Source organism: Astatotilapia calliptera, chromosome 1, assembly GCF_964374335.1.
Source record: "Astatotilapia calliptera chromosome 1, fAstCal68.1, whole genome shotgun sequence".
Lineage (NCBI taxonomy): Eukaryota > Metazoa > Chordata > Actinopteri > Cichliformes > Cichlidae > Astatotilapia > Astatotilapia calliptera.
Window position 1 is genome coordinate 23,259,509 of NC_137422.1, and position 23,772 is coordinate 23,283,280.

Genomic DNA, 23,772 nt, shown 5'->3' on the forward strand with positions numbered 1-23,772 from the left:
TATTAACAAAGGGCGTGTCATAGTTTGACCGTGTTTTAAGAAGTGCACCACATGCTAAACTTTTACAACACTGAGTCACGTGGCCAATTTTTTCCGCCGTTTTAATGTAGTTTTTATATTTATTCCATCTGGAATACATTATCCCTAATATCACAGGCCAACCTCATTCCAGGTTACAGCGTGGGAAAACAATTTATAAAATATACTTTAAAGGGGTATAAAATAATGATACTGGGAGACTTGAACCATGTATTGAACCACTGGTTTTTATTTAGTCTATTTTTATTTTCCTTCCTATGTGTTCTCGTCATATTCACTGAGTCGATTTACTGTTATTATTACGGCCCAGGATCATATTAGGCATCAGCTAAAAAGAAAAAAAAACCCGCAACCAAAATAGTTTCTACCTGATCTTTAAGCATTTTTCTATTAATGACATGAGTGATGGCAGCACACTCAGGTCAAATGTTTCCGTTTCTTTTATCTAAGAACAACATATTTAGTGAGGAAATAGTTTAGAATTAAAATTTATTTAAAATATATTTTCTATTGTTCTTTCCTTTTTCTTTTCTTTCTTTTTAAAGATATATATATATATATATATATATATATATATATATATATATATATATATATATATATATATATATATATATATATATATGGTGAACTGCTTAATCCTGCTTGAATAAATAGATGTCTCTTAAAAAAACAAAACAAAAAAACATTAATTAATCGGATGATGTCACTTTAAGCCTCTGGGCTTTGAAAGTGAGTCTTCACCCACCACAAGTGATGAGTCACATGAAAAACTGGCATGATATGAGTTGTTTTGATTTGGTTTGATGTCTAGACTATCTTCATTCTTTCAGTTTTATTTTTTATTCATGCTTATGTTGCTGCACTTTTAGGTAAATTCACAGTATCAGTAGCAGAGGTTTGATCATCAGTCTGAGCAGCCTGATTGTGTCTTGCTGCACTTTGTCGCTACTAAAACAGTCTTTTAGCTGCAGAACAAGTGTTTTTATGATTGTAAGATTAAAGGGCATCTCGTGCAGAGGACAGGCTGATGATAATGTGGTGGAAGTTCATTTGCTTTTATAATTGCTCTGCGTTAACACATACCTCAGTGTTTTAAGTGCAAAGGGCACACTACTGCTGCCCTGTAAAGACAATGGTGTGTGTTGTCCTGCTAAAAGCTTTTCATTCCCTCTCAGTGCAGAATGTTAGTTAAAGGAGTGGAAACAACAGTGTACAGGAGGAAATTTAGGAAGCGACTTGGTGAATTAACCCCCAGGAATTTGGATCATCCAGTCCCTGATGGTTTGGTGGACATAGGGGGCAGAAGGGCCCTGATTTATGGGCACCCCTGGCGTGGACTCTCCTCACACCCTGTTCCTGTTCTCCTCCCTGCTGACTGCAAAGGAATCAGCCCACATTGTTCACTGATGCAGTCCTTTTCCCTCAAATATGATTTTTAAACACATTTTCTGCAACATAAAGGCATCTGAAACTTTTTCCAACTTAATGAGAATTCAAAAACTTTAATCAAACTTTGATCGCAGTGACTTTTCTTTGCTTTGCAATGCAAAGATCAGATGACTCCGGAAGCAGAGATATGCTGATCCATTATCGTGCTTCAACAGATCTATAACAGGGAAGCATTTGATTAAAACAAAAGGGATAGTTCAGCCAAGGTTTGCCCCTTGTCCTTTTCACCAAGTCACAAACCACTCACAGTGAAATTGTGTGATCGTATCAAGATATCTTCCTGCTTGGATGCAAATCATATTAAAGTGGCATTTATAGTTTTTTAATACCTTCAGGAGACTTTGTAGTTTTAATAAATACTCTAAAACCTTGAAAAGAAAGCATACCCCCTCCCATCCTCTACCCCCACATTTCTATTATTAAAAGGATCCAACAGCTGGGTTACAAGACAGAAAGAGTTTAAAGCCTGATATTACCACAACGGAAGCCATAAATAAGAGGACGATGATAGCTATTTATTGACATTTTCCACTTGTGCCAGAAGTGGAGAGGAGAAAGACTGATAAATAATTAAGGAGAAAGTATCCCTGCTCTTTGTTGTGGTTTTTCACACTGTTGAGTGGTAATGACTTGTTAAAACAGACACTCGGTGGGACAAATTTAACAAGAAAGGCCCAGCTTTGTTTCTTCTGCTGTGGATGAAGAGTCTATAAAATGTTTTTACATGTGGTGAGAAGAGAGGATTTAGAGGTATTTTACGACATTTTTATTTAGTTATTCTTAAACGTTTGCACATGTCTTGTCTTTCTGATATTATAGAGACTTTATTAGAGACTAGAAACTACAAGAATGCTCCACAAATGTTAATATTAAGCTTCTGATAAAAATGCACTTTTGTATTTGTGTTCATAGCACAAATAAAGTGAGAACGCATCTGAAGAATTGACAAGGACCAGATTCAGTGGCCTTGTTCACCGTCTGAGTTACAGATCTCTTAATCTAATCAAGTTATAAATTTTCATTGTTGCTTTACTCGTGGTGGCATTAGTGCACTTTCACCATAGGAACCTGTGCAGAGCCCCTCTGATGAAGACCCATGAATTTGTAAAGCAGTCTATGCACAGACATCCACTCAGTGTGGATGAATAAGAGACTCCATCAATCTGTCACTGATTGAGATAGTACAGATGGAGGCTTGGGGCTCCCCGATGCTAGGTGCTGTCCACCGGGGTGTAAATTATGACCCTGCCTCACTGTGTGGGTTAGTGGCCCTGCCTTGCCAGAGTCTGACCTGCAGTTCTGGAGTTTTTCACTTCAAAACCACCATCTTACCGCGATCAAGATCAAACAGAGGCAAAGTTAGTGGATACTGTGCAACTAAATGATTTATCACAACGAGCACAGCAAGATCCCCTCCCTCCTTTCTGTGCCTTTGCTTTCACAATCTCCTCGTTCGCACACACATGGCTGCGTACTCTCTAAAACACATCTCTTTGATTGTGACAGGGTAAGTGTGCACCGCCATTAATGTGTCCATTGGTGTGAAATGCCTGCTTGTGCAGCGAGTGTAAATTATCATCTTAGCAGACACGTCAACATCATGTCCCCTGTCTCTTAATCACTTTTTAAGGAAGAGCAGTGACAGCGAGGTTACCCTGTTAACTTCCCATACCTTCAGTCTGCGGCCCTCCTGACAAGAAAACGTGTAAATCCTTACGGTGTCATTATGAAAAACACTTGGCTTCATAAATCTGTTGGAATGGGCTCTTTTTCGCCGGCGAGCACAACACGACACAGCAGAGACCGCTTTTCTAGATGTTTATTTGTCCGTGGAAAAAAAGCATGACATTTCTTTATAAATTACTTCCTCCTTGTCCAGTGATCCCATGAGTGAAACTATGTTAAAACGTTCTTTAAAACCTCCCTTGACCTGAAATATAAAGAGTGGTTAAGTACACAGGAAACCCATCAAACCTCAAATGGTAGAAAAAACACCACGAGTGAGAGGAGAGGTCAGTTTTATTGTTGATTCATGGAAATTAAGCCGCACATGGTCTCGAGGTTTTTTTTCTTTGTTTTATTTTGCTCTGTCTTTCATTAGGACTGCAGATTAAGCTCTTCTAGGTTTTGCAGTAAATAATATTCATATTGAGTCTGATAAAAATTGAGCGTTAGTGTTGGGATTCATTGCCGGCCGAATAAATCTGCCCAGAAACGTTGTCACACTGGCACCAGCATCACTTCTGGGGATGTTATTAGAAAGGTGTGCGTTGTGTTAAGCTTGTTTCTTGCTTAACGTCGTTGTCAGGACAAACAGCCTTTATCAGTTGCCTACTCAAATTGACAAGACAAAGGCGTTTGCCAGGCAGTGACAATGAGGCCGCCCTCGCCAAACCCGAGAGGGCAGGGTGGCATTGTCTCTGGGTGTGTGAATGAAAAACATGAAGGCTCCACGGTGTCAGACATGTGGAGAGGAGTAGGAGAAAAAAAAAGAAAAAAAGAAAATACCAGCTGGTCTCCACTTTCACATGCTCTCCACTCACTTGTAACAGTAGTAATTATAAGAGTTTTGAACGCCATCCAAAACCAGAAAGGAAATAGAGGTCCTGTGATAGGGGAGGATATGAAACTTCCTGCGCAGACGAGTGTTGCAGGTGCCCGTAGGATTCATCTGGCTGTGGAATCTTGGCGTGTTGTGTGTAAACACACACGTATGTAAACCTTCACACACACACACACGCGCGCACACACACAGACGCCCCTAAACCCCCGCGCCCCCTCTGTCCAACCGACGAGAAACGAGTAGCCTTACATATTCTTTCAGCATGTGAGCTGTGAGAAGAAGCAAAGAGCCAAACAGATGTTTTGTTGGCTGCATGAAGTATTTTGGCATTTCATACTTCCCGTTACAGTTCACTCCGAAAAAATGAATCGACACAAATACCGCACAAAGTTTTTATTAACGTGGAAAAAAAGAAGGAAAAAAAGGAAAAGTCGGTATCGTTTACATTTTAAACTTTGTGTAACATGAACAAATCCTGGTTTTAACGTTAATTTATTTGTTGTTGTTTTTTGTAATTACAGAAAATTAAAGCTGAATTGAAAAAAATACAATCTTAAATTGTAGTTGTTTATATTGTGCCTCATCTTTTTGTGATCCCCATCCCTCGCAGGCTCGTACCGGATGATGGGACCGGCGATTTTTATAGAAAAGCAAGAGATTTGCTAAATGTTTGCAGCTGCTCTGTGACCCATGCAGAAAGCCCTGACCTATAGGCTTACTCATCCACATCAGGCCTCCTCGTTATTATTCAAGCAACATATATTGGACTCAGTTTTAATCCTCTCTCCCATTTGTATAAAAAGCTGCAGAACTAGATCTTTAAAGAGTTTTTCATACCTCTAGTTTAAAATGAAATATAGAGTAAATAAAACCTGGGATTATTTGTATCCATATTAATTATTTTCTTTCATCTTGCGTGCACTTTTGGGATTTTAGGCCCTGAATGGCAGCACAGACTTTCATAAACATGAACCTATCATGTGAAGTGATAGTAACGACCCCGCAGGGAATGGGAAAGAAAACACAATTAGTCATTTGAAAATGTGAACCCTTGCACTTGCTTTTTCATCCTTGCGTTCTTTGCCCCTCGTCCAAATGATCCTAAAAGCAATTTTAAGAAACCTTGAGAGTTGATTTACGACTCCAGCCTGTCATCTTAATCAAGTCTCTCAATGGAACGAGACAAAAGTCTAACACCAGTCCGAGCCCAGCGAGAGGGCTGAGCCAAACGGCGTCTGACAGTTGTCCTTTTCTGGCTGTGATTTAGGTGGGGCCTGCTCCACTGTTGTCGTGCTTCATCCGTTCTCCTTTAGCAGCATCTTGTGAGAGGGGTTACGCCATGCATAAAGCTACCCATGGTCTGCATTCTTGCTCGGACTGTTGAGGCTGTCAGGGGGCTCCTCTGATTTAGGGCGCCCCACTTCAGTGGCCCCTATAAATTTAAAAACTAATTCAGTGCTCTACAGGACTTTTTGTTTTTGTAGCTGGCCCTCTGCTCCTTATTGTTACTGACAATTTTATGAAGTGCTCTTAATGAGCAGCAGATTAAAGGTGGCCTCTGATGGTAGGCGCCTGAGAATACCAGGCTGGTAGAGGGAGAAGTTACTCAGGCCTTTGTGTGGGGGACGGTTTGGGGGTAAGCAGTGCAAAGGAATGATAGGAAAATGATCGTGTACTGTATTTTTTTGCCTTGTGAAGTGGTACATGGAGATACTGAACACCTTAAACACGTGAATGCGAGGTAATCAGATGCAGAGTCCACATTATGAGCCAGTGAGCCGTGGGAATGATACGGAGGAGGGATTGAGGGAGGGAGGGGGGCAGAGTGATGTGTTTTTACTGTGACTCCAACGGTTTTCAGGAACTTCGGCATTTTATACCAGCCTGAAAGTAAACACAGCTAACACTTTACAGCCAATTAAATAGTACTTAAAGCCCGGCGTTTATGGAGGTAAACATGTTGGAGAGTTTAGGGAGGCTACAGCCAGTGGGATACTTGAACCCTGCTCTCAGGTTTGCTCTCAGTACATCAGAACTCCTCTAAAGTAGAAGGAGGGTAAGAGCGAATATATACACAGAGGGATTTGTGCCAGCAGATGTTCTCCTTGCACTCTATCTATCAGGCAGACTGACAGCCATTAAAAACAGTGTGAGTAAGTCAGCCTAATGAATCCAAACATGTCAGCGGGGAAGGAGGTTTTTGTCGCTGACCTAATATGCTGGAGGTACGTTTAAAATTACGTATGACACATACATGTACTTCTGTGTCATAACTCTCAGTTTTGGAGTTGTGTAAACATTTATTTTTCTTTTTGCTCGGCAAAGATGTTGCATATGTCTCGTGTTGGAATCCAAGGACTTGCTGTTTAACGGAAGACTTGCTTTAACGCATCACAGAAACCAAGTGCAGCACGTGTTTTATGATCTCGTAAACGAGCAGCGATGTTGTGAAACGTGTGTCTGTGTGCTTGGGGGGTGGGGGGGCGGATTGTGTAGGTGGGTGGGGGTCGAGTGTGTGATTGGGATTTATCTGTACCCCCACATCCACCCACCCCCTTTGTCTGGATGGTGGAGCACTCCCTAGAGAGCAATGCTGAACAGACAGGAATCTGTGTCCAGATTTCCAGAGATTCTCCCTGGACGTGTCGCTGCGTGAGAGCTGTTTTTCTTTCGCAGTCCACAAACACATAGCTGCAGCAAAATGGTGAAATGAACGCATTACTTAATATAATATAAATATTTTTAAATAAAAAAAAGAGCAGCCATTGTTGCACGCTCATGCTTAGCATGTTTGGAAACTGCCTTTTCAGGCTTTCAGTGCTACGTGTGAAAAGGATACATTCCAATAATAATTTTGCCTATTTAATGAATTTAAAATGGGTTATATCTCTTACTAAAATGCCCAAATTATCTTCTTCTTTTTTTGCAGATCTTCATCAACAATGAATGGCAGGACTCTGTTAGTGGAAAGGTCTTCCCTGTCTACAACCCGGCTACTGGAGAGCAGATCTGTGAAGTCCAGGAAGCAGACAAGGTAAATGTTATACAATGTTTTATGGTGGAGTATTATTATAAGTATTACATTACATAAGTATAGTTAAACCAAGTAAATGGTTAAAGTCATTACTGTTGATGGATGTAGAAGTTTTTATTGGTAAAACTAATTTTTAACTTGTTCATGTTGGACTAGCGTGCAGGCTTAAACAACAAAAGCAAGCGTTTAGTGGATGTTAGACAATATACAAGATAAAAAAAGATAAAAAAGACAGAAAAGATAAAGGCAGAACTACACACACACACACACACACACAGGTGGGAGGGTAACCCAAGTGAACCTCATGGGGTGGGGCAGATGATCCCAAAGGACAGAAAGCAACATGAGCAGAAAGTAAAACCTCAACAAGACCCTTGATGTTCAGCAGATACATTCACATGATGTGCAACCACAGAAGAGATAAATGCAGCTAGAAATAACAAATTATTCTTAAAGTTTTTCTTATTTCATTTGCTCCATATTTTTATTCTTGGGCTTTAAAAGAGTAGCTTTAAATTATTCATAGTTCAGTGTTATCTTTATTAATCATATACTTGGCCTTGCTCCATTCCCTTAGTTCATCAGTTTAGCCCCTCCCACTTAAAGCCAGTTTTCTTTTGATTGGCTGTCTCTCACAAACAGCGGGTTTGAACAGCTGCCAGCGTGGCCTCTGTACTCACAGTACAGTACTTTGAGATGAAAACGTTAGGATGCCCTCTCTTTCTCTTTCTCATCACACAGAGCCAAGAGTTAAAAAAAAAAAAAAAAAGCTGGTGTAAACTGAGCATGCAGTGAGGTCTGGAGTTTCTGGCTCACAGGGATTACTTTTATACATGATGACCTAATTTTCTGAAACTTAAGCCATGTTTAAAGTGAGCATGTAACAGTATATATATTTGAAAAGCATAATGGAGCTACCTTAAATACATGTAGTACAGTAAAAAGAATAATGAATTTCTCTGTACTTAGGTTTCAGCGCTGGAGAGTCTAACAATGAAAGGTGGGGGGGGGTTACCCATAATCAGGAAACATATCACTTCATTTGCATCGCAAAGATTAAAAAAAGTCACACTTTAGGGTTAAAGTTGAGACTTTCTGTGTATCTTAGTGAGTGCCCTGTAAAAGGTTAACCATCTTTTTATTGGATAGGGCAGTGCAGAGAGTAGGAAAGTGGGGAGAGAGTGAAAACATGCAGGAAATGGTCTGTAATGAACTCCAACTCTGGCTCCTGCAGTAAGGACGCTATCCTTTGGTACATGCGTTGCATGCTTAAACAGGTATAGCAATAGTGTTGGCCTGGAGTCTAGTCTTTAGCCGTCATACATGAGTGAAATAGCTGGATCTGAAATATTAAAGAAAAGCAAAAGCACAATATGAGACAAATCATCTTCAGCATTCAGCATATACACTTCTATGTCAGATGTAGGCCTGCTAAAATGCAGAGACAGATCATGAAGTGACATGTTTTTTTTCCCCTGTAGGCTGACGTTGATAAAGCCGTGCAGGCAGCTCGCCTGGCCTTTTCTTTGGGCTCTGTGTGGCGAAGGATGGATGCTTCAGAGAGGGGTCGACTGCTGTCCAAACTGGCTGACCTGGTGGAGAGGGACAGTGTCTACCTAGCAGTAAGTGGACAAATACTGGGAATGTTCTCTTATTTTTCCTCACATGTTATTAAATGCATTTTATGCCTTTTGGAAAGAAGGATCTACAGTTGCTTTTGTGCTTGATAGTACAAATACATGCAAATTCTATTTATCCCCTTCGTATATTTTATTTATATTGTCTCTGTATTTATATATATGTGTGTGTGTGTGTGTGTGTGTGTGTGTGTGTGTGTGTGTGTGTGTGTGTGTGTGTATATATATATATAATATTCTGTAACTCTGTAACTTCTGTCGGTGCTGTGCTTTTTTGGAAATCGAATTTCCCAGAGGAACCCACCCGAGGGATTAATAAAGTTCTATCTTATCTTATCTTATCTTATCTTATCTTATCTTATCTTATCTTATCTTATCTTATCTTATCTTAAATGTCCTAAAGCGAGCATATTACTGCCGTATTTGTAGTTAAGTGTTATCTTAGTGTCACATTTCACCCATGGGTGCGTGTAAAAGATAGAAAACAGTATGGAAATATGTGAAGATCAAAAGGTTATATCACATATTTGTCCCTCGTCTCTCTTCAGACTATTGAGTCACTGGACAGTGGAAAGCCTTTCCTGCCCACTCTGTTTGTGGACCTCCAAGGAACCATAAAGACACTGAGATACTTTGCTGGATATGCCGACAAGATCCATGGTACTTCCATTCCAATGGGTAAGAGCCATTTGGACTGAGAGAGATGAAGGGTACTAGCAGTTAAAGAAAGGATTAGTCAGATGGTATTAAAGAAAGAGCCAGGTTTGTGTTTTTGTGTTTGTTCCTCTGACTTTTTGGTACCAAAAAACAAACAAAAAACGCAACAACACTCAACTGAAATTGCAAACTTAACATATATGATTAGTCAGGATTTAAAAACTGAAGCATGTGTGGAAGATCTTTAAATCTACTTCTTTCTTCTAATGGCCAGCAGGGGGCGACTCCTCTGGTTGCAAAAAGAAGACTGACTGTATAGAAGTGTATGAGAAAGATCACTTTCTTTCTGATCTGCTCTTTGACCTCAGTAAACACTTTCCTTGATTAATAAACCAGTTAAACGCTTAAAGATTGCAACATGATGTTTATTTTGTCATTTTTAGTTCCCATTTAGAGAAAATCTATGATAATGAAAGATATGCCTTAGGGCGTGGCAACCTGTAGTTGATAAATCAATTCAATATGAATGCAACACGTCGCTCTTTGCATCAGCTTGAAGTTTCAATACAGAATTCCTCAAACAATTGTTGATGTTACACTGTGCACATTTTTTACACAGTCTGTCATTCAGATTTAATGTGTCAAACCTCTTAGACAATAGTTAGCTGTTTGTTGTGAGAAGTGAGCAGCTGAAAGTAGCTTTAAATTCTCCACTAACTCTACTGAGAGCTTTAGCAGGCACGGTTTTATTCTGAGACCCGTTTGGTATCAGTAAAAGGTTTTAATTGTTATTGTGCATTACTGGGGTGTCAGGAAAATGAAATTAAAATAAAACAAAATAAAAAAATAGTTCCCTGACCTGGAAAATCAATACGATCGCTCTTTGAAGTCTGTTGATCAACTTTACTTTTATTATTGTTACATGTGCTAATTGAATTTGGGATATATTATTATATTGACTGTGTTCCACACAAAGTGACCTAGATTAGTAAGTTATTATATAATTTACAACCAGTGCCTGATAACAAATGCAGCAAATTGGTGTTTATTTTTTTAATAAATATTTTTATTGAGCGACAAATGTACATAAGTTTAAAATGACAATACAATCTGTTCCCCTGACATATTTGTTAGTTTTTCTTACATGAACAGATACAATAATACACACACACACAGTCACACCCACGCTTATATAAAATTGAGAAAAACAAACAAAACAAAAAAACCCAAAAAACCCCAAAAACTAAGAAGAAACCCAAAACACACAAAAAAAAAGGGGGGGGGGGGGGGGAGAGATGATATTAATCAGCTGGTAGAACGTTTAATGACTTGCAATAGTTTGAATAGCAAACCCTGTACAATACACAGGACGTACTATAACGGACATTGGATACTGCTTTCTCCCATTGCTGATCCGAAAAAATTACTCCTAACTCCCGCTCCCAAGCCCTCCTAATTTTAACAACTGAATGGACATGTAAATCCATAAGTTGTTTATATATTAAAGATATAATTGAATTCTTATTGGGTTTAAGGGATAAGAATTCCTCCCAAGGCTGGACATTTGGAAGAAGAGGGTTGGACGGGAAGAGAGCAGAAGTGCAATGCCGTGCCTGAAAATAACGGAATAGATTGGTAACCGGAAGATTTGTTTCTGAACACAGGTCTAAAAAAGTTAAGAAAGTGCCATCTTTATAGAGATCCTTAAAAGTATTAATACCATGACGCTTCCACTGTACATAGGTACCAAAATCGGTGTTTATTATATACAACAAGCAGCTATAAACATGATTTTAAAACACTCAGAACAATAAAATAAAAAAAATCTTTGTAGCCTCCGTTAATCTTTTCCTACGCTGACTGAAAAGCATGTGGACAGTCAGGAGAACTATGTTATAATATAGGAACCCTGTAAGAGGAGCATGAGAAAGCACAATTAATATAGGGATTTAAGTTGTGCAACATTAATTTTTTTTGCTTTTAAGCTACTTTAGAGACCTTTGACTAGGATCATTGCATAAATTCTTGCAATATTTTAATACAAGGCTTTTTACAAGTACAGGAAATTTTAATCTTTTTTATGGGGGGGGGGGGGGTCTCTATTTGACATCACCATTTATTACATTTTTTAGTAAAACAAAACACTCTTTTTATTTCATTGTGTTCAGAGTTTTGCAGAAAGCTAAGCTTACATTCAGCGGGTGAAGGTAACAAATTGGTAATCAATCTAAACACATTAGAGCCAGCTGCCAGTGTTGCCCCTCTAAAGCAGCTGAATCTGAGGGTGGAAGAGAAGAAAGTTGGCTGTGTGTTTTAAAAGGAAGAAAAAAAAGAATGAGAGAGACTGAGAGGACATGGAAAACATCCTGATACCGCTGTATTGTCCCTCTCAAAGCTTCTCTTGTACGCTGCTGCCAAACCAACCACGGCGAGCGTTTTCCCAGGGCTTTGGTCTAAGCTTTATTCCACTTGTAGGCTTTCAGAGTAAATAAATAAGGGTATTCCTGTAGCCTGTATGATGTAAGTAATCATGTTTGTTCACCTGTTAGAATGAGGCGCAACACAGCTACCATGAGCTGCTCCTCTGCAGCTATTTGTCTTGCCTGTTATGCTGATACTGTGGTGTTAAATTTATATCAGAGACGGCATGAAATGAATGGGGAGTGTCATTATGTGCAGCACCTTTGGCAGTACAGTTTGGTATCATTTACACCACCTGTGCCAAATTGAAATATAATTCATGTGCAGGCGTCATTCTTTCAAACAAGGCTTCAGATACTCGAGTTCCTCCAGAAAATGTCATGCCTACTGGGTTTGTAGATTCATTCCACAAACAATAGCAGTTTTGCAAGATCCACACTGGAATACACGGACAAAAAAAAGAAAAAGTTGAAATATGGGAATCTTACTGCAGTTTTGTATCTGTTGTCAACGTGATTGTTTAACTTGTCATCCCCCCACTGATCCTTCCAGTCCAAGTGCAACATTAAGCAATCATCAGCTGACCACTGTGGTAACAAATTTATACACACATTTCTCAATATGAATTGTTTTTCTGAAAAATGAACAAGCATGGCACACCCTCAGCAAGTACCTCCTTTTTACTCAAGTAATGCAAGAGGAATGAGCAAACCTTTCCAGCATAACACCCATCTCTATGACCTAAAACAGTTACACACATGCCTGTGCTGCTGGAGGAAACGTAATCTCTCACCAGGGTAAAGCAACAAGGAACAAGGAATGTGGATTCATTTGCAAATTAACATGTCGAGTCAACAACACCAGGGGAGTCAGGTGGTGACGTTTTTCATGTGTTTAGAGGGATTTTTTAGTATTTCCTATTAAGTGCTTATTTGTTAAAGTGTTAAAGCTAGGAATAAATAACCCAGTTCTCTCTTTGCTCATGTGTGTTCCTCTACAGATGGAGAGTATCTGACATTTACCAGATATGAGCCTATTGGAGTTTGTGGACAAATTGTCCCTGTGAGTATAACTTTTCTGAAAAGTGACATGCAAACATGACAGGGAAGTGTGAAGAAAAAATAAAAAAGATGGAGTTAGCTGCGTCTAAAAGTACTGAATTACATTCTGAATTTTCCAGTAATTCCCTGTCAGCCACAGTTTTTAAATCTTACCGGTAATCCCCCGCAACCACTCCAAACCCCACCCCCTCCAGTGTGCCGGTGGCTTTGAGGAAAAGGGAACAAGAAGTGAGAAGCAGAAGAATGAGCTAAGGGATTTAACAGAGTGTGTTTGAGGAAAAAAGAATGATGAGAAAGGAGGAAAAGATCAAGGAGAAAGAGACACTGTTGATTGTGCAAGAGTGCAGAAAGCGTGTGGTTCTGTGTTGAGCCCCATGGGCTCCTGTGCAAAGCAGAAATAACACAGGCCTGTGTGTTGAACAGTGATACGGGTCTATTGCACATGTGTTGCAATTTCCCGACTTTCTCAGAATACTGTGGGAAGAGAAAATACTGTACAAGTGCCGAGAACATTTTCTCACTTGACTATGTTTAGACAGAGTGAAAATGAGAGTGAGTGACTTAAGAGCGATGAGTTATTGAACTTGACTTGTGACCACCCAGTGTGTCAGATGCATGATGTCTTTTTCCGGTGTTTGTGTGTGTGTCTGTGTGCGTGCGCGTGCGTGTTGTACACAGTGGAACTTCCCTCTGATGATGACAGCATGGAAGCTGGGCCCAGCACTCGCGTGTGGAAACACTGTCGTCCTGAAACCTGCTGAGGAGACGCCGCTCACTTGCCTCTACATGGCAGCTCTAATCAAGGAGGTAAATGACAGAGTCACTATGACGACAGCAAACATTTCGCACGCACAGTTTCAAGCATGAGTGCTGAACTAACTGAAACAGAATCACTTATAGATTTTATTTTGCCAAGGACACAGTGTTCACTTTGACTTTGGCCAACACTTTATTTAGACAGTTCAATGTTAATGTAACCAAAAGGCGATAAAAAACAGATGTTTAGTGAAGTGTCACATCGATTTGGTGCATCATCTCAGAGTCAGTGAAGTAGGACTTGGCCTTTATGTTATCTCCAGCCAATATAGAGCCAAAATGAAATGGTTAGTTTGCCTCAATTATGCAAATGAACTTTTTAATGATCTAAAACATACACATTTTAGTCTCTTAATACAACAATAAAATTAATTAAGGATGATAAAAATGAAACATTTAAAATCTTTCTTTATTTTAATGAAAAAAAAAAAAGCTCAGAATTAGCATCTGTCTGGTGGGAAATGCTGCAGAAACAGTAATAATGAGATTAATATTGTGAATATCTATTTTTGCTGAGCTTTCACGCTGCACTTAAAAACCTTCATGTTGGTCTCTGTCACATAATTAAGTGTCAGAAATACAAAATAATTATCTGATGCAGAACTAAACACATGTCTAGTGTCTCTAGTTTACTACCTCTGGTAGTTTAGTCAAAATAAAATCCAAATATTAATATTAATACAGCTAATTCAACTCAATTCAATATTCACTGTATGGACAAAAGTACTGGGTCAAACCTATTAATCTTTGAATTCCAATGTTTTCATCTACTGCCTTCACACACATTTGTAAAAGACTGGGTCGTTCTAAAGAACTCACTAAATTTGAACGTTTTGCTGTAATAGGATGCCACCTATGCAACAAGTCAGTTTGTGAAACTTCTACCCTCCTAGATATTACATGATCAACTGAAAGGGGAATTACTGCAATGCGGGAGGCTTTACTAAGAACAGCAACTCAGCCATGAAATCAAAGACCACATAAAGTTATAGAGCAGCAGCACCAAGTGCTAAGGGAAAATAGTCCCTGAATGTCAAATTACAAACAGCAAAACCTCCTTTTGCTTTAACATCAGCACAAAAACTTTGTGCCAGGAGCTGTGTCATCATTGTGTCATCAGTACTCGAGCAGCATTAACAATGTGTCTCACATCCTTCAGCAAGTATGGATGTGGTATATATATATATATAAACAGTATATGAAGTATATACAGTACTGCTGTCTCATGATAATTAGGTTATGTACTTAGCAGAAATGGCTACTGAAGCATTTCACAGTGGTTAGCAAGCTAGCTGTGCCATTTTGTAGACATTTACAGCTTAACTTAAAATGTAACCACTCATACTAAATTCTTCCACGGGGAACATTATTAACAATATTTAAACATTAATACATAGACAAGAAAAAACACCCATAATGTCAAGGTCTGCTAAAAATCACCTGCTGCTCGGTTGCTAATTAGAATTAGCATTCCCTCAGACTTAAAATATGTACTCCCTAACCTTCTGCTAAGATGGCAACCTTTGAGAATAATACAGGCAGTATTTTAGCAGTAATAAGTACAGCATTATCATACCACATTGAATAATCCCACTTTAACAATAGCATGAAGAGTGATGAGAGCCTAATGATGCACACACTAGCTAAAATGCTAAATGACTAATAAGGAAAGTTATTTTAAGTTTTTATTTCTAAATTTGATATCAGTTTATTATGAATTCAGAGAGATCACAAGAACAAATGTTATATAATCACATAGTTTCATATGTTAAGTATGGATGTGACAGTCAACATAAAAGTGCTTTAGAAAAATTAATTCAGGGATGCTCTGGTGTCAACTTTCTTTTTTCTTTATTCAGTTTTTCCTGGCAATAGTGCCGAAAACTCCACAAAATAATAAAATAAAATCTGAACATCTTAAACACGCTGATATAAATCTCGAGTAAATTCCAAACCAGAGCTCTTTGTAGTGAGTGCAGCTGTGTACAATAAGGATAAACACATGAGTAAGTTCAACAACACAGCCTGACATGGCAATGTATTGAAGCCAAATAATGGACAAATTTAAGTGTCTACATCCTCTCTATTTTTCCCCTGTCCTCTCCGGCCTCGCCTCTTCTTGGAGACTATCTGTCTGTTGCCTTTTTGATGTTCTCCCTGCTCTCTGCTTGTAGGGAGGTTGGGTTGGGTCCGGATTCCCCCACACTGCCTGTGGTTTTGCTTGGCTCTGCTGTCATCTCCGCTAAAGCTTGTTTCCTCTCATATTGTTTTGACAGGCCGGCTTTCCACCGGGAGTCATCAATATTTTGCCAGGATTCGGGCCAACAGCAGGAGCTGCAATTGCTTCACACATGGGCATAGACAAAGTGGCTTTCACAGGATCAACCGAGGTACTTTTCTCTCTAGTGGAACTGCTCAGATCAGCATCTGCCTACTGCTAGCTTTTGTCACTGAACACAGTTGACACAGTGACCAACATGTGCAGAGCATAAGAGCAGGCTGGGTAATTAGGGGATGTTGTGTGCCTGTATTGAAGTTTAAATGACAAACAAATGGGGTCTTACATAAGCCGCGCACCCTGTCATTACTCCTCATGACAGGGCTCTGATTTTATCGCACACACATGCACATATTTGCGCTGTCGAGAGTATACAAACAGGTCTCTCTGAAAACACTGCCTCTCGTCTGTTTTCCCTCAGCTGTCTTTGAGGTATTAATGCACCTCCATACCGCTTTTCATTTAGCTCACCATCAGGATATACCCTTACAGCTCTTGAGAACAGGGAAGCAGTTAATAGGAAGACAAAGGACATACCATGTTAGGTGTTGAGCCTTGTGGTCTGAACAGATTCCTGGAGTCAGCGAGAACAGCCAGAGTGACGGCAGATCCCTTTCTACAGATCATTTATAAACATCTGTCATTTCCATGTTGACTAACCCCTGTATTAAAACCATTTACAGTAGTCCTGATGTTGTAGTGATATTTTTATGTGACCATCCTGTAATTTACACCTATCTTTAGCAAATAACACGGCCTTATGTAATATTTGTTTTGACTCCTGCATTGTGTTGGAGGCGCCATGTGTACAGTATGTGTAATTGGAGCAGTCCCTGATAAGCCCATACAGGTACAGATGTCACAGATAAAAGCAATGAAAGCAAAACCGACTGGAACAATGAGACATTCGCTCGTTGGACCTTTTTTGCCTTCAGAGGTGCCTTAATCCGTCATAGCATAGGTTCTACAAGGTGTTGGTAACATTCCTCAGGGATTTAGGGTTTTGTTGATGTGATGATAGCATCACACAGTTGCTGCAGATTTGTCGGCTTCACGTCCATGATGCAAATCTCCCGTTCCACCACATCCCAAAGGTGCTGTACTGGATTGAGATCCAGGCAAATTGTAGCCTTCCTGTTTTTAACTGCTGTTAGCCGACAGGAGTGCCACCCGGTGTGGCTGAAGCCAATCTGCGTGCTGTGCGCTTTAGCGATTCTGCGCTGGCATTCTGGCCATTCCACTCTGAACTTATTTTCACCCAGAGAACTCCCACTCACTGGATATCTTCTCTTTTTCAGATTATTCTCTGTAAAATAGATGGCTGTGTGGGAAAATCCCAGTAGATCAGCAGTTTCTGAAATAGTCACACCGGCCTGGCACCAATAACCATACGCCCTTCAAAGCCGCTTAAATTACATTTCTTCCCCATTCTGATGCTCAGCATGAGCAAGGGGCAGTTGAACCAGTGTACCTAATTAAGTGGCACATGAGTAGACATATTCCTGTAAAATGTAAACGTGAATGTCACAGGGAGAGATCATCATTAGTGTACGCCGTTGTTTGCATTTCAAAGATCCTGGATGTCGATGAGGCGGATTTTAAGTGACGCTAATGGACTCGAGGAACAGCTGTGAGAGTTGACCAGTCTGTTGCTTCAACACTGAAATTTCCCCAAAACAGTTTTAAATGACTTTGGTGATATGCTGGGTTTTTTTCTTTTTATGAAACAATGGTGGATTTTTTTGTTTATTTTTTTAAATATCTGGATAACTTGCAGAACTGAATTTGTTACACACATTTATGTCTCAGTTTAAAAATCAACATTAGCATCTGGGCAGGAGAACAATTCAGCTTCAGATATATTAAGAACTGTTGGTTACAGTTATATCTGCTAAGGTTTGGGGTTATGCAGTTGTTTGTGGGGTTCATTGTTATTATAATAATAATTAATATTATTATGTTGTGTGATTTATGTCTGTCCTCTTGAAAATTCCAGTAAATTTATTGTCTACGTGATATGGAAACAGTTGGTGTTCGTACCAATGGTTCTAACTTTTAGAAAGTCATGACAGGGACCAGACTGAAGTAATTGCAGGTAGTGGTTGCTGTCCAATCGATTAGTACTGAAAAGTCTCATAAATGACATTATTCATTTATTAGCCTTTGTAATCTTTACCTCTGTTCATTTATAGGCTGCAAAGCGGAGGCATCACTCCCTCAGGACCTTTAGTTTCTTCCATTTTAAAACCAAAATATTCCCAAAATAGTGATTTTTTAAAATATTTTCACAAACAAATGCTTCCATTTGCTGAAAGGGTGTCGGGAGTCTTTTGCCCTGCTCCCTGCACTTGCTGCACAGACAACCCTTAACAAATATATCATCAGTTGCCTGTCGTAGGACTGACGGCAGGCCGTTGGAAAATATTTACATATTGCCCAACCCAACTAAGCATGTTAATATCATATTGTGTGTTTGTGTGCGTGTGTGTGTGTGTGTCCATGCTGACATAAGCATTAAGCTCAAACCACAGCTGTAGACCATATTGTTCCTAAAAATGGCCACAGCATTGCAGAGTTTGTCTGTGTGGAGCCAGGACCTTGGGCTAGCCCATGCTGGTATTAGTTACATTAACCACAATGTGTTAAAGATAAGCATTACCAAAATAATGCATGACTGCATCATATCAAAGTCTCCTTAAATACAAACAGAGTAGTAGAAGTGTGCGTCTGGAGAAAAAAAAGTTTACTCTTTAAATAGAAACTCTGAAACAGCTGTCAGCCAGCTGTAAATCAACGCCTCCTGCCGGGCGTTACAGCCTTCCGTTAGCTACCAGTCTTAGTAACACAGCAGTAATTTATAAAATGACCAATGGTACACACATTAGATTGTACAGCTGAAATCATCAAAAACTAATGTGATCTAGTTTTTGCGGGAAAAAACGGACCCATTTTGAAGCAGGAGACACATTTATTTTGGAGCCAGCATCTAGCAGCTTTCAGCAACACTGCATTAGCTACATTTTGGAGACTAGACCACACTGATATTAGAAACGATCAGACACCCATGAGTAGTTCTTGATCAGAGACTGTATAAAGCATGGATGTGCCCACATTCAGAAATTGTATTGTGGACTCTGTTAGCATTTTGGCTGTTGCCATGTTGGATTTTGGGAGGAAGAAGATACTTTATATGAATAAACAAGTGGCGTGCTAATTTATCACCTATCCATGAACTCGAGTGCAAAACACAGAAGCACATATCAGCAAAGCATGTTAAGGCAATTTACAAGCGTAGTGTTCATACTGTATTGGTTAACACATGTCAAATGATTAAGGGACACAAATCCCTAGGAGGGTTGTGTCAGGAATGGAATCTGGCATAAAAATCTGGCAAATCAAACTTATTGATTTATCCGCTTTTGTGGTGTCTTGTGAATAAGCAACCCAAGTAGTGAACTAATAAAACACCAGAACTTCACTCACCAAAGCACATAACTTCTGGGATGATTTGACCACACATCAAGCCCTAATGTTAGTCAGATAATCAATTAAAAATTCACCTACGGCAATACCGGCCCAGTCTAATGGCTGGATGTAACAAAAGTGAGGCCTCGTAGATGCTAGTCAGCTCCAGCTAAATGTGTTGGGAAAGCTGTCTGTTAATTAATAAGGCCACACCCCTAACTCAGTTAAGCAGGTAGATCAGTTATTAAAAAAATAAATCATTCTACTTATAGTTGATCTGAATGGCTATCTGTAAAGCACAGGGACATTTTTATGTCAAGCTAAACATGCTTTGTAATGCTGTACATGGCCATTTTATCATGGAAGTCTAATGAGACTCACTCCCTTTTGAAGCCAGCCTCAAGTGGCCACTAGAGGAACTGCAGTTTGTTTTGGTTTTTTTGGGTTTTTTTGGGTTTTTTTTTTTAGCATTGTCTTAATTCATTCCAAGGCTTCTGATTGGCTGATAACAGTAACTATGTGTCCTTCCCTGAGTCGTACATGTATCGTCACATGATTTGACCTTTTCTAGGCAAACGCAAATAGTTCCTAAAATAAAAGTTCAGAACAGAAATGCGCTATTGTGGACACAGCATCCTTTGTGTTCTTAGCTTACTTATTTGTGTGTGTAGGATGTCTGTTCAATGTCTACAGTGTCTTCAATCTTTCGTACATTTTCTGTAAACATTCAAATTCAAGCACAACCTCACTAGGATCACCAAACTTTGTTAGAATAAGCCACGGTAAAAACTGTTAGCAGCTGCTAACGGTCTATATTAGTTACTGTATAATTTCAAACATTGATCTAGTTATGATTAAACCATAATCATGTATTTATCTATTTAGAAATTATCTATCCTGTGGCATCTTGTTTAACTTGTATTATAAACATCTTTGTTTAACATCTCATCCCAATTGAACATTTCCTTTATAAGTGGTCCAGTTTGGGGGGTTTCTTGTTGTTTTTGGTTCTTTTTTTACTAGTTTTCCTGTTATTTCGTGTGAACTGGAGTCAATTACTGAGAAAAGAGCCAGCACTGTCAGAGACTGCTGATGCCCAGACAGTGAGTCACTGCACTGTAGTAGCAATGGTGGGATCCTAGCAAGCACCTCATCTCCTCAGACAGGATTAAAGGTGCTGGAGTAGCTACAGGTGGATTTTAGGAGCTCAGCTCATCTCTCACTGACTCACATGTGGCGGAGGAGTCTAGCAGCCCAGTGTGTTTCCTTTACCCTTGAATAAACACATGCTAAACTCCCCTTAGTCAGCCACTTTATGTTTCTGATCAAAGACAGACAAAACACATCAGAAAAATGAAGCCGAGCCAAGTTTTGTGTTGTATTTAGGCAGCTTCGGTACCAGCCGCAGCCCAGCTGTTCTGATCTTAGTCTTTCAGTATATAATGGGAAGTAGAGCGAAGAAGAAAAGAGCAAGAGAATGAGTCTTTAACATGTTTGAAGATGTTTTTCTTAGGGGTGGTTTGAAGAAGGGGGGGGGGGGGGACTTGGACACTAAGGGGTTTTTTCTTCTTCTTTATCTATAAAAGACACAGTATGAGTAACAGGAAGATGAATACTTGTTTAGGGTGTAGGATTGTGAGGGTGGTGTATGGGATTTTCCAGGCTTGTTATCAGTCCAGTTATTGCAACGTGTCAGAACAGTGAAAAATATTGATTAAAAACTGGTGACTCATTCTCACAACCTAAAATCATGTTTACCGAAATTGGCAAGGGGGTCAAATAGCGTCCGGCAGTTTTAACCTGTATCTTTTCATGTCGAGTACGTATTACTGCAACTGCCTTTATTAGTCTTAAAGCAGCAGGTTTAGATTAAAGGCTGTAACCAGAGGTGCACAGTCAGCCTGGCTCTGTCCAAAAGTGATGAATCCCACCATGTATTTATTATTTTACCAATTAAATTATTCATTTAAATGTCATGTTTATTTTTTTTAAGTTGCCTCATTATATGTTTGTTTTGTGTCTCATTTAAAACACGTTGAGTTGAATTGAAAAAGTGCCTAAACAAATAAATGTGCCATGACTTTAATCTCATATTAGCACAAAGTTCTGTTGCCTTTAGCTCAAGCTAGTTTCTCCTGCTCATAAGCTCATAGATGGTATGATGAGTGGGCGTTGCCACTGTGATGTCGCCTGTTTGGTACCTGAAATCTTATTTGGATTCCCTGAGTGGTTGGCGGTGGTTGCTGGAGGCTGCAACAAAAACTCTTACCACCTGCTCTCCAAGTGGTAGTAAAACTGGGAAAAATGCAATGCAAACTGGGAAGGCAGAACACTCACCTTCAAAGTAAAAGTTGTACCTTACCACTGGAACCAGAAGATTTCAAAAAGTGCTCAACTTTTACTTTGATGGTCTTTGTTCCTGGTTGGTGTCGCACTTTTAGCAGTTTTAGCAACACTACCGCTAGGCGAGCAGTTAACAAGCAGAGGCCCATAAAATACAAAAATTTCAATCACCAAAGTGGAGTACAAACCTGGACAAATAATCACACTGAAAACCATACTAATCAGTATGCAACAAAAACCTCCTAGTGATTGCAATCTTCTAGTGGCAATCTACCAGCAACACTAACAATCTGCTAGCAAAGCAAGTAGTGTGTTGCCTTTGCTTTATCATGTTTGTCTTCAAAATATCTTTGACCACTAGCCAAGCACTAGTAAAACTTAAAAAAGTGTGTCACAAACTGAAAATTGTAAACAAGAAAAATTAATTTGAGCTTTTTTAACAAGGTTGGCTGCAATGCTAAGACACAAATTTAAGCATCTCTTTTTCTGGTTTGTGTCTTACTTTTCACAGTTTCAGTATTAGCTCAGAGACTAGCTGGACAATGTTTATATGCAAGTACAATGCTTTCTTTTAAACTACAACTGCAGCAAAATGCTAACAGCCAAAGCAATCACAATGAGGTTTTTGCTAACTAGTTGTAGAATACATATTTTTGCTAGGGAGCATGTAGGCTTGCATTACTGGGATTTTATCACTCATCTCCCAGTGACTGCCATCAGCATCCAACCACTCCTAAGCAGTCAGGGAATACAAATTTTTTCCTCATGACCAGTGGTTCTCTGATGTTTGCAAACTAGTTTCTTGGTCTATGACACTAATGCCTTATTCAAGCGATCCTACATTGCCACCAAGCTTACTACACATCCAAACAGTGAATATATTAATGTTATGTGGTTAATGGTCACGTGCCTCCAAAAACCTCATCGCCTTCAAGTTTCACTAAATCTCCAGTCACCAGAGAAAAATATCTTTTCCCTGACTGGCTTACTGGTGATTGGTGGAGGTACAAGGGTATTGCTTGGTCTTCTTACCTTAGCCTGCTTCTAAAATATCTTACTATGCATAGCCTGTAATGTAGCAAAAAGAAGTGTGGATGTTATTTAATGATGTATTACAGAGAAAAACAAGGTTCAAGTAAAAAAATATTCATGGCTTGTATTCAAAACATTTTCAAAGATTTAATGATTTGTACTAAATAAAACTAAAACGTTCTCCCCCAGGATGAATTTTACACATGATTCTCTTGAGCAATAGATCTTTATCAAGGAATGTTATTCCTCAATCCGTAACTTATTATTCTTCATTTAGGTCATCTGATATCATCGCTCCTGATAAGGAGTAAAGTGGAAATTAGGGCAATAGAAGGATGAGATAAAACACCACAAATCCCTTGCCGTCTTTCGTATCGTCACACCAGGCCCAACTCATACCGAATATCCCGTGTCGGTGTTATATCACAGTACACCACCCACACACCTTGTGGTTGCCTCTTCCTGTCCTACGGCACATATCAAATACTCTTCCCGGCAGAAACATCATTTTGTTTTCCTCTCGCTGTCGCCAAAAGCCTGTAACAGATATTCTTTCTGTGTGTTTGCAGAACTCATGTTTCAGGTGGCCTACCAGTATATTCCTTGTTAGGAGCTAACCAGCCTCTTTAAGATATTTAATGGTTCCAGCTGATTTACTGATCTGGCTGTGAGCCTTGCATCGCCACGAATAAACCTCTGATCTGTTTCCTCTGTTAGGTCGGCAAGCTGATCCAAGAGGCAGCTGGGAAGAGTAACCTAAAGAGAGTGACGCTGGAGCTGGGAGGAAAGAATCCCAACATAATATTTGCAGATGCTGATTGTAAGTTTTGTTTTGTTATTTTGTTATTTGTCACTTCATTTACCTGACCCCCTCCCACCCAATGTCTGTCTGTCACAATCACGGTTTTTTTTGTAGCTGTGTGTCATATTCTTAGAAAAGCACTCACAGCTCTCACCCTTACTGAGAACCTTAA

At 39.4% G+C, this 23,772-nt stretch overlaps 1 protein-coding gene across 1 annotated transcript in view; it reads left to right on the forward strand.

Annotated features, from left to right (window-relative positions):
- The window catches only part of aldh1a2 (aldehyde dehydrogenase 1 family, member A2), a 28,344-nt gene that overhangs the window by 764 nt on the left and 3,808 nt on the right, over positions 1 to 23,772 (forward strand). The window contains exons 2-8 of the mRNA XM_026168940.2: positions 6,984 to 7,088; positions 8,570 to 8,710; positions 9,274 to 9,403; positions 12,804 to 12,865; positions 13,543 to 13,671; positions 15,957 to 16,070; positions 23,516 to 23,618. Of these exons, the coding sequence (XP_026024725.1) occupies positions 6,984 to 7,088; positions 8,570 to 8,710; positions 9,274 to 9,403; positions 12,804 to 12,865; positions 13,543 to 13,671; positions 15,957 to 16,070; positions 23,516 to 23,618 (784 nt within the window). The remainder of the gene's footprint in view (positions 1 to 6,983; positions 7,089 to 8,569; positions 8,711 to 9,273; positions 9,404 to 12,803; positions 12,866 to 13,542; positions 13,672 to 15,956; positions 16,071 to 23,515; positions 23,619 to 23,772) is intronic.